At 40.4% G+C, this 11,844-nt stretch overlaps 1 protein-coding gene across 1 annotated transcript in view; it reads left to right on the top strand.

Annotated features, from left to right (window-relative positions):
* The window catches only part of LOC108633016 (1-phosphatidylinositol 4,5-bisphosphate phosphodiesterase epsilon-1), a 27,387-nt gene that overhangs the window by 10,330 nt on the left and 5,213 nt on the right, over positions 1–11,844 (top strand). Inside the window, exons 4-14 of the mRNA XM_018037923.2 lie at positions 741–962; positions 2,035–2,262; positions 4,615–5,072; positions 6,695–6,980; positions 7,275–7,480; positions 8,009–8,304; positions 8,476–8,702; positions 9,061–9,288; positions 9,937–10,161; positions 10,341–10,644; positions 11,477–11,825. Coding sequence (XP_017893412.1) covers positions 741–962; positions 2,035–2,262; positions 4,615–5,072; positions 6,695–6,980; positions 7,275–7,480; positions 8,009–8,304; positions 8,476–8,702; positions 9,061–9,288; positions 9,937–10,161; positions 10,341–10,644; positions 11,477–11,825 — 3,029 coding nt within the window. The remainder of the gene's footprint in view (positions 1–740; positions 963–2,034; positions 2,263–4,614; positions 5,073–6,694; positions 6,981–7,274; positions 7,481–8,008; positions 8,305–8,475; positions 8,703–9,060; positions 9,289–9,936; positions 10,162–10,340; positions 10,645–11,476; positions 11,826–11,844) is intronic.

Consider the following 11,844-nt stretch of genomic DNA (forward strand, 5'->3'; position numbering starts at 1 on the left):
CTTGTATCGAAAGTTACGATGCTTATTTGTCGACGAGCAACAGGAATAGACACTTGGAGGAATCAATATCCCGTTAATGTTTTTGGTTACGTTCCACGGTGCATCGATATTTAATAGGTAACAGTGTGTCTTCGTATAACGGACCTTGGGAATTCTGTTAAAATCGTTCGCGAATAGAATTCGACGGGGGTTATTCGTTGAACAAATACCGTTACCGACGTTCAAAGTGCAAACGATCATCGATAGGCGCTGCACTATTAATAGGACGGTAGGCTTTAATGGGTCAAATTGATGAAATTTTGAACGACATTTGACAGAGAGAGGGAGTACCTACTCCCAGCTACTCTGTATAGCTGTTTTTATGTATGTAAAAATATCTCTCTGGAATCACGGCAAAGGTATTGGGTCGACGTACATTTGCGAGCCGCGCCGGTCCGTTGTAAATTGATTAAAAATAAACGAAAAGAGTTTGATTAAACGAAAACGTTTCAGTTTAAATCTATCTGATCGATCAACCGTGCCTGTTCGCCATATTTTCGTGTATCTGCAATTTTAGTGTTCATTTTTCAGAATTGATTCCCCATTTAACAATACCGCGTTCAGCTATTATTGACAGTTACTTCCGATACATTGTATCAATCAGTCAGCATCTCAAATTCTTTTTTTACGACACGATATATTTTTAAGTCCGGTTCCGATTAAATAGAAAGTGATAAGAAAAAACTTGACCTTTGTTCTAGTCTCAGGAACCCAAAGAAAATCGCGAATCGCCACGCAGTAGTAGCAAAGATGCCGAACCCGAAAGCCTGTCATCCTCGGGGCAGACAGCGAAGATCACTATCGACACGAGCACGGAATCGTCCACGGACTGGAACTTGAGAAATAGTTCCCTGAAGAAACAGGGGAACACTTCCAACCGTGATACAAACTCTGTCCTCGAGAAGATCGCTGAATTCCATAAGGTACGCATAGTTGAAATTCAAATAATCTTACGACAAACGTTGTTCCTGGACTAACTTCTATTATCAACCAAAGGAGGATAATTTAATTTTGTTTTAATTTCTATGTTTAAATATTTGAGTCATTAAAATTAGAATAGGTATCTCTGTTTCTAAGAATCTTTAAACGTATATCAACGACGAACTTGTTTTATAAACTAAAACCCGAAGCTGAGATCTTCTCTTTGAATAACTAATGGCCGTGAAATAATTTAAGAATCATGAATGTTTTGAAAAATTTTCAATATGTCGTTTCATAGAGGAGGTGTGTTTATTTATCTTCGATACTTAAAATATCTCTGCCACCTTCAAGAATAGAAAGCGTAGGATCATTCAACACAAAACAGAGCGCGTTATATTTACTAGAATAACTTCTTTAAGGTTCGATAATTCGAGGTATAATCTGTCGCTTTTTTTATATCAAAGGACCTTGAACGCGAGATTGTCAATGTATATGTATATAAAAGCATTGTCGGAATTTAATTTCATCATCGTTTGGTTACAATGAAATTCGAAGTATGTGCGTTCCTCTTTAAAATCATTTTAAAACGCGAATAAGAGTGTCATGGAACATGAATAAAATTAAAGTTAAGAGCGTTTTAAATTAAACATACCTTTCTTTGTGTATGCGTTTTAAAGTTTAAAGAGTGGCATGGAAAATCTTGAAACGGCACTTGTCTGTTATAGACACCTTTTTTAATATAAAATGTAATTAAATCCTTAATTCAAGGGTTCGTTACGTGAGGAAAGACTGGTTAAATGAATTTTTTTATAGTAACGTGAGAACGTGTGTGATGTATTTTCTATTTAGCAACAAATTGGAATATTGTCAAGAGTCTTGTGAAAGCAAATATCGTATTTCGTTTGTTAAATCCTCGCTCAAATCATAGTACATATAAAATCGTGTGCGCGCATATTTTGCGACAAATATGAATCCAATACACGTACAGCTGTTTCGGTTGCATCACGACCAAAGACACTGTGCCGCATTGAACGATACCGAAAATATTTATGAAGTTATCACACTTTCGCGTAGCATCGACACGCCCGTAGCAGAGATGCGACGACCGGTTCGCTCCATCGAACGCTGAGCATTCATACAACCGCAATCGAGCAAACCTACATGGCCGAAGAATGCGACGAGAACGACTATCATCTCGATCTCGATTCCTACAAACCGGTACAGCCAATCACGATCGACCATGGGGTATCGCTATTTCCTGTTGCCGCCCCACACACCGGGATGGATCTACATCTCTTACAGGTGAATACCCAACTTATAAAAGAAAAAAATGTATCAACAGCATCTTCATGTTTCGTTATTATTATTGTCTGCAATTCTACTGCACTGATTATGATTGATATAATTTACTGGTTTGGAATGCATGTGTCGCTTAAAGAATGCAAACGATTTCTGGCACATTAACTTGAAAAGTAAATGTATATATGTGTTTATGTAGTTTGTAATTTAAATGTCACTACAGTACGAGAAAAGTGAGGCAAACTGATGAGAAATCAAATTGAGTGAAGCAATGACTTTTACTACTTAATTTCGTTTCGTTTAAATATTTGAATGAGGCTGGATATTTCCTCCAGTAGTATGGTACAGTACGTAGTCAGACAGAATTAGAACACGTGATATAGTATGCATCAGTCGTTGCATTTTTATTAGTTGCCATAGTAAATTACATTTATTACTTCATTAGATTTCACTTGTTCTTTGAATCTCTACGAGAGCACATACGTTTGGAGACAATATCGTATGAAGCTTAATAAGAGAATGAACAGAAGGTCTAAACGGTGTAGGTATTAGTATTCAATTGCTACGAATGCAAACGATCACGTATCTCGAAATCTCAGCTATTTATGCGCATCGTATCGGCTATATGAGACTCCAGTAAATGCACATACACCTACACATAGACAGGCATACGGACCTCGAGAGGTTGCACACACAGAGGCGTATGGCGACCTTACCCTCGGACGATTTCGAAATACATATTAATATTCCAGCGTCCAGCTGCTTTCGGTAGTTCGCCCGACGCATCGCTAAGATAAAAGACGGCATCGTCTCGGCTCTCTGTAGTTTTCTTGCACTTCAAAAGGATTTCAAAGGGACCAACTTTACCTCGCGCTAGCTTGCGTATACCTGGCTCGTGGAAACTTGCGAGGTAGAAAGACAGATAAAGATAGAGCCGCCGAGTCAGGGATCGCGAGGCAACCGGGGAGAGCAGCTGGAAATGAAAAGGATTAAAGTTGGAAGACCTCGAGAGAAAGGGCCAGAAAGGCAAAACCGGGTCACTCTCGCGAAGAAATTTCTCTTTTTGCTAATTCGCCCCTGGAGGGACTCTTGAGAGCAACAAACCATTTACCGTTGGGAATTAAATGATCATGAATACGTGAATGTTTTGTACGTACATATATTATATGAATATTTGTCATGTATTAATGAGGAACGAACCTTAATGTAAGATAGACCGTCTCTGGGTGCACTACTCTTTCGTTTAATCCCAACCAATAAAAACGGAATTACAGCGATTTTTCGTCGGATAGTTTCTAAATCAAGCTCGAGGTTCTGCCAATCCATTTTCATCAATTACCATTTTCATTAATTACCTTACCCTGCGTGAATTTACTTTGGCCAATATGCATTTTACTAATCAAATTTCAGAAATTACAGGATCCTCTTAAAGCGTCTTCAAATATTCATACGTACAATTCCGACTTTGACACAGGTCAATTTAAGGATTCTATTTCCGTCCGATCCGCAGCATCACATGTCAACATGGTTGGAATTATCGTTCCGAAATTAGGAGAGTATTTTTAAAAGCAACTGCGAAAAACGATTCTCATATAAAGTTACTAAATCCTGGTTTGAATAATGCATCCAATTCTTTAAACCGATATTACGTATGTCAGATACAAACGAGCTTTTTTTAACTACCTTTCGCAATAGGAGAATGAGTGCCACACGAAAATCTAGATAGCGCATGATTTTTCATAGTCCAGAGCATTTAGCGTTGAATGGTCGCGTTGTAGCGCATCGTCAATTAACCCGTCCGCGTTTCGAGGAAGATAAATAATTTTTGCGTGCACATCGGAGCGCATAAAGCTCTTATAAGTGTTCGCTCGCGGGGCTGCACTTACGGGACGACCGCGTAAACGGTGTTCTAAGTGCATTAGAAGTTCCATCAGCGTTATAAACATAGCCACAGGATGCATGCCGCCGTGCCACCGCGCAGCACCGGTCTTGCACTGCGCGCGGTACGCGATTCGGGGTGAACCGCAACTGGACGTATACGTACCGCTAAAACGATCTTAATAACCAGAGATTATAGCCGGTGGGATTCAACGGCGAGATTTTCCCGGCGATCGTTCGCGGCTTCGTTACACTTCTCATTGCTACTGGCTACGTTTAAATGAATTCCCAATGGGCCGTTTAGATTTTAAAGATACGGACTCTTAGAATTCGCCGTTACTTTCTTATAAACGAACCTCGTTTCCGAAGAGAATTGAATGCGTATGATGCGCAATAGGAAGAAAACTTTGTAGCGATATAACATTTTTCAGTATATTAAAATGAATCGAAACGAATTATATGAAAAAATTGTATTAGGTGCTGCATCATGGTACGACGTTGGTACATTGGGACTGCGAGAGCGGGACCACGAGGACAGCGTTGGTGTTCGCGCGGGTGGATCGGGCCTGCGGCACCTTCGTGTGGGAGAGGCCGCCGTGGAGCCCGTTGAAAACTGCCCAGCCCGGTGGTCCGTCCGCGACAGAATTCTCGTTAACTGCCAACCCGGAAGACACGGTGTCGGCCGGCTTACTGGGAAGATACACCACACAACAGACGGACTGCGCTTCCGTAACGCTCGAAGAAGGTTACCTCGACCTGAGTTCCGTGAAAGAAGTGATGATCGGCTGTTGCGACCGGGACAGGGAGGCTGACCTAAGAAGCATCTGCAAGAGGTACGGCCTGTCCGGAACCGACTCATGCATCGGCCTCATGTACGGCTCCAGTCTGCCGGACAATCGACTGATCTTTCTCCTCTGCCCTCCTGCCCTCAGCAAGTGAGTAGTATTATCAACGACCTCTCTTACTTTTCAGTATGATTTTTCATACATTAGCTATTGAAAAGCATTTCTATCAAAATCGATACTTTTAAATTAGGTACAACTTTGAATCCACGATTTTATTTAGAATCATGACAATACTATGTTATAAAAATACGTGAATTCTAGTTATATATGAATTGCTGTATTCATATTGAAAAAATAACATCTTTATACAAACGCCTATTAATTTTATTAATAGACGTTATATCCTAAATATACATACATACGTATTGGTTTATCGGACATATCCAATTTTAACGAGTTTCTGCCAATACATGTTGGCTCGAATAATTGACGTCCACGTGTCGCGGAAAGTATCTGCCTATCTAGATTTACAAATAGTACTAATCAAACTGCCGATTTAGTTAACAAAATTGATTATATTTGTACATACAATTCCTATTGTTCCAACACGATTTCATTTGTAACACATTGAGATTGACAAGAAACGGTATTTATCATTAAACGTATAATTATACTACGCAAATTGTCGTCTCGAGGTTCATTTTGCCAATCATCTGAAAATCTCTAATTGCTACATGAGAATGAAATGTAATTTTGTCAATGTGTAAAGTATTGCACAACCATGTACGACATCAGAAATTGTCTCTGAAGTTTAATACTGACAATGAGTACGCTTCCTTTGAAACGGCCCTAGGAATACGTGTGTAGGTGTAGCTACGTTTCAAAATACCTTTGAGAGTAATGTAGTAGCGCATAACTCTCCAGGCAGTACGTTTCAGCCGACGCAGTTGCATTGAAGTATCTTTGAGATGAGCTTATAAAATATGGCAAATCTTTTACAGAGGAATCTATAACGCTGCTTACTTGGGATGTTTAATAGCAAGCGTCGGACGTGCTTCGCCGGATGATTAAAAGCTTTTCAATATTCGGCCGAATCACCGATTCACTTTATTTACCATCTTCCGACAAAATTTAATTTTAATAATAAATTGATTCTCCGAACATCTCAACTTTGTAATCAATATACCTGACGCGAGTTAAAATTGATCTTAAATCTTGCTAAATTATATTTTATGAAGTGTCGCATTTAGAATTTGTACAATTTCCAGTGCAACGAGCAAGAAAATTTCTAGCGACACATTTTACACGAGAAATTACGTTTGGATCGCGTTAACCGGGAAGACGTGGCAACACTAGATCAGCGAAACGCTTCGTTCGTTTTTTTTTCTGTCCGAGGGAATATATTGTTACGACAAACCTTTATCCGACATCCCCGCCGTGGCCCGTGAATCGTGGCACGGAATAGCTATTTTATCGAGTCCACCTAAATTGACGAACACAGTGTCGTTACAAAAAGAAATGGTGGATTGAAAAGTTATTACCGCTCTGCCGTTGTATTTCCTCAATTTCCAACGTGGTTCGTACCGCTGATTCAATAGTCTAAGATAGCCGTACACGTGGAACGGTGGCAGTAATAATAATAATAAAACTTGGCAAGCAATATTCCTCTCGTTTCGCGAGATAGAAGCATTCAACGAAATTTATAGCACTCAAAATAAGGGAGTTTATGTCGAAACGCATTTAACAGAATTCATGGCTGCCGGTTGTTGCAGAATTTGGTATATGGGTCTTTGTTGGATATTACGAGGCCTGAAACGGCAACAGCAATTAACGGATCGTAGATCGCGATGGTTGAAAGAGAAGTATCTTCAGTTGTATTTCGAGGAAGGCTGCCTCGAACCGATGACAGCCGATGCCATACGGGCCTTCGGTGGTCGCGACTGGTCAACGACTGAAAGCATCGGGACGCTTTCGCCAACGAGTAGCAGTACGCTTCGCAAACGAAACACCAAAGGGAAGAAAACGAAATCTATCGGCAATATTCACGCGTTAACAAAGGTTCGTGCACTTGACTTCTATCAAACCAATACTGTCACTTTGTAATGACCAAAGGAACTCCCCTCTGTACGAGTCAGGATCTCACAGAAATCTCTATCTTCTTATTGGACGCATATCACAATTAATAATGAATCACACAATTTTATGTTATGAAAATTGCATAGCACTGTTAGATTAATTCACTGTGTCACAAAAATCGATTCCGAAACGCTAGATAGAGGAAATGGGGTCACTATAAATATTTGAATTCAACTGTTAGACTCGTGAGATGAAATGCACGATTGTTTAAAACAGGATTTGAGCCTAAAACAATACGACTCGTCGTCGTCGGACGGTTTATCAGCGACCCCTCTTCGACACATTACGGGTAGCAGGGAATCGTTGACGAGAATTATACCAGCGTCCCCACGGTCTAGCAGAGATCGAGTACCCCCACGCAGTCCGCCCGGGTCCGCCGAACGAATTATTAGCTCCAACTTGCCTTACGCCAGCTTTCAGAGGTAAGGATTCCCTCCAGGTCCCGAAAGACATGGGATAATAAACAAGAAGAAAAACTACGAAACACGGAATATAAGTAGAACGACTCGAGGCTTGAACTTTAGAATCTGTCGGTTGCCTGCTCCCGATCACTACCATGTTGTTGATTAATTACGCGTCGTAATTCGTTGCGAACAGAATGAGCCAGCCAAGCGAGGAGCGACTTCTTGTTCGTGTTTGCGTATTTATAGGGATCCATTATTTTGCTTGCTAATTAAATTGCAGCACGTTTTTGTTTCACCGAGCCAGCTAAGCATGAAGCGATCTTCGCTTTTTCCTAAGATAATAGTTTCCGCAGCGAAATATATTTGAAAATTAAATTTTATTTTATTCAAAAGTAGTTTCTCAGTTCTGTCATGAACTTGCTTCGAGGATTGCACTGCTTTTTATGAGAAAGCTTGCACACGCTTTTATCGCTTTACGCTTAGAAGACATAAAGGGTTATGAGAAGCGAAGTAACGTGGGTTTCTTCTCGCACGATACTCATGCAGCCTATTATACATCGCCAGAGACAAGGATAGAAATGGATCTGGGATGTCGGGCGGAATGGAAGCGCCCTGGCAAGTGAAAGCACGCACCACTTCCATAATCTACGAAACTCAGTTGAACTTCGTGGAGTTCGTCGCGTTATTCCGTTCGTTCAGCCTGAGAGCCAGAAAGGATCTGCGCGACCTTTTCTGCCAGCTAGCCATCACTTGCCGTAGCCAGAGCGACGGTTCCTTAAGGGACTTTAGCTTACGGCCGCCCGTGTTGAGACAGACCAGCGATGCGACCCCCCAACGAATCGGTCAGTCCAACACCATCAAATATTTCACATTATTAAAAAAAAACAATAAACAGTTCTTTGTTGGTTCAACGTTTCGTCTACATTGAAGACCATTCTCTACATGTATTTCACATGAGAATTTGTGAAATTATATGTTTTGGTTGCGGCGGTACATAAATGTCTTTGAAACAGGTCTTCTGACGAGGAACAACTCCATCGACTGTCACGAGTACAAAACGAGTAGCAATCTACAAAAGAAGCAAGTATTCGACGCGGTAGCCGCAGCCAGCATCGTTAATAATTGTTCTGGTGTTGACACCTCGAAGTCGCAAGTTATTACCCTGGCGACGTTTACTAAATTTTTGGAATCCCGTCAGCAAGAAAAATTAACTGATGACGAAATCAAGGCCCTAGTCAAGGTACCAAACGAGTCTCTCTTGATTACAGTACAAAGACATCGATGATTTTTATTAGAAACAAAAGTCAATAGCTTAATTTCATTAAATTATATTATCCATTTATATTAAAACCGAAAAAGAGTCAATTTTCGATGACTTATCTTTACAAAATGTAAAAGGGACCAAGTCAAATATTCCTGTGACCCACAAATGATGACTGACAAGCAGCGTGACCTATTCGATTGCTGTGAATTAGGATGCGCAATAGTTATTGCATTGTCGCGTTATATATCCAGGGTTATGTCGTTGCAATACAATGGCACACAAAGATATAGCGCAGAGTAGCACAATCAACCGGGACGATTTGCCCTGATTCCAGCGACACGAACCGGACCCGGCGCTACGTACACAATGGTGTTTGTCTTTCGAGGGCTTTGCACGGTACATGATGGACAAGGACAATTATGCCTTCCCAAACGAGTACGCGACACCGTCCGAGACTGAAATGCAACAGCCATTGTCCCAGTATTACATCGCCAGCTCGCATAACACTTATTTAACCGGCCACCAGCTCAAAGGGGAATCCTCGGTGCAACTTTACTCTCAGGTAAGCGGATCTTTCGTTTCGCATTCGTCAAAAGAAGTTTACAATGTTTGTACAAGTTTAATATGCGCCCCTTTATATGTATATAACTTTATATTAGAGTTATTCTGTCTGTAAAACTGAAACGAGATTGTTTACTCACATCTTGTTTAGTTAGTATTTATTTATATTTAAATAAATTTATATTTAAATGGTTATTTTTTAAGTATAATTAAAATGTTTTGTATAATTTTGCACTTAAGATCGTTTTTAATAACCAGCTGTTTCCTTGTATCTTCGCGTATACCTGAACTTCATACTAATGAAGGGATTATTCTAAGAACCGCGATAATTGCTGGTGCGAGTTTCAGATTTCTGGCCAAGTAATCTAGACTCGAATCTTATAAAAAGTACTTTCTACACTTTTTAAGTATTATATTTTTTTACTAATAAGGGATCGAATTCTAAACATTTTTGCAACCTTCTTTTTAATGTAATTTCCCACTTTACAATGTAAATTGTTAGTAAGCTTCTACGCGTTCCAAATTCAGCTTGATACAATTTTAGCGAGCTTTCCAAACTATCACATTATTCACTTAAATTTTTAAGCGGTGTTAAAGTATTTTTAATAATTGACAGGGTACTTGGCATGACGATAAGCTCATTTTCTAGGTACTCTTAACCGGGTGTAGGTGTGTGGAACTCGATTGTTGGGACGGCGACGATGGATCTCCGGTTATTTACCATGGCCACACGTTCACTACCAAGATACCGTTTCGTTCGGTCGTGGAGGCGATTGATAGAAGTGCTTTTGTCAGTTCTCCATACCCTGTAATCCTCTCTATTGAGAATCATTGCTCGCAAACTCAACAAGCACGGATGGCGCAAATATTTCAAGTACGCAATTTTTTATATTTCAAATACTTTACAATAAAAATTCACGTTATTTTTATTCTTTCTGTTACCCATTCGTTGTGTGTTTAAATGTCTAATTCATATCACTGTCAAGTATTTTATTTTGTGTTGCCCTCCGTGAAAATGAACCGTGCAAGATAAAGTTTTCTCGATTTTTCCAGTCAGTATTTGGGGAAAAACTCGTAACGAAATTCTTATTCGAGACGGACTTCAGTGACGATCCGCAGCTGCCGTCGCCTTCGCAGTTGCGATATCGAATATTGATCAAAAACAAGAAGCTGGTGGTGGATCCAGGCGGACCTTTAGCCCACGCTCCCCTGAGTCATCGAGGAAAAATGCTCATGTCCGATCGTGCATCATCTATGAAGCAGATGCGTACTGACGGGAGCGCGGCTTCCGTCGTTGAATATTTCAGCGAGGATGATGACGACGAGGAGGACGATGACGAGGATGACAATATCGATGGTAATTCACTTCTCGGCTTTAATTAAACAAAATCGATAAGCGTGCTATTTTCCTTAAAGAGTCATTTCATACTTTCAAAAGTCATCAACGATGGGAACTCGGAAGCTTTTAAGTTATTAACGCGATTCAAGGGAAAGTCGTAATTGCTCCTAAGTTTTAATTGCGTTTTGCTTATAGACGTTTATCTCCAATCCGAAGATACTCCGATTGAAATTTTTTATCAATCTCGGCGCGCGTTAAACGAATACAGATAGATAGATAGATATAACTGGAGAGAAGAGAAGTTTGATCAGTATCTACCGCGAAGTTAGAATTCCTCAGAGAGAAGAACACTGAGGCTGTTGCTCTTAATCTTTTTCAAGCTGTGGCTTAACCCAAATACGGAGACGTATTATTTCATTCCTTCTAATTGCTGCTCATCCTTCAGTTTATTGACGACAAACTTCAATTTATATTGAAAGCGATTGTTTCCTCTTGGGAATGATAAGAAACCATTTCTCGGTGCAATAAGATTTAGACTGTAATGGAGTTTAACATCGAATTAAATCTGATACACAAATAATGAAATTGAAATATTGAGAGAAAATGTATGGAGTCCATTATTGTTATTATATCATTGACCAGCCACGATTAAAATTCTCAAATCCCTTCCATATGAAACTAATTTAATAAAATCGATCTTGGTAATGTAATTGCACAATTTTTCCTCTCGATTACACGGAATTGATTAATATGACAAATTCGTCGCGAGAACTAATTGGAAACTGTTCGAACCACGCAAGAAGTTGACTAACTATTTAATTGACGGTAACGCGAAAGTTTCACCTTTCAGATAACTCCATTTCGAGTTACGAGAGGTACTTGGGCGGGATTCAGCACGGTCGATTAAAATCCGACTCCGCGGTCGACGATAAATCGCAGAAGCAGAGCAGCCAGATCGCGAAAGAACTATCGGACTTGGTGATTTATCTGCAAGCGATCAAATTCCGCGGACTGAATACGACGCCGGGTACGGGCACTGTCGGGAAAGTACGGTATCAGCCGCACACGGGGCCGGTTCAAAGGCACAGTATCGCTGGCATAGGCGCGACCAGCATCGGTGCCGCTTCCGGGTCGCCGCAATCTTTGTCAACGTCCGCCTCGCTCGCTAGCGGCGGGAGCAATATCGAGAATCTCTTCAGGTTAGTCTCGAACTGTTGG

Source organism: Ceratina calcarata, unplaced genomic scaffold, assembly GCF_001652005.2.
Source record: "Ceratina calcarata isolate Rehan_Ccalc_2016 unplaced genomic scaffold, ASM165200v1 scaffold180.2, whole genome shotgun sequence".
Taxonomy (NCBI): domain Eukaryota; kingdom Metazoa; phylum Arthropoda; class Insecta; order Hymenoptera; family Apidae; genus Ceratina; species Ceratina calcarata.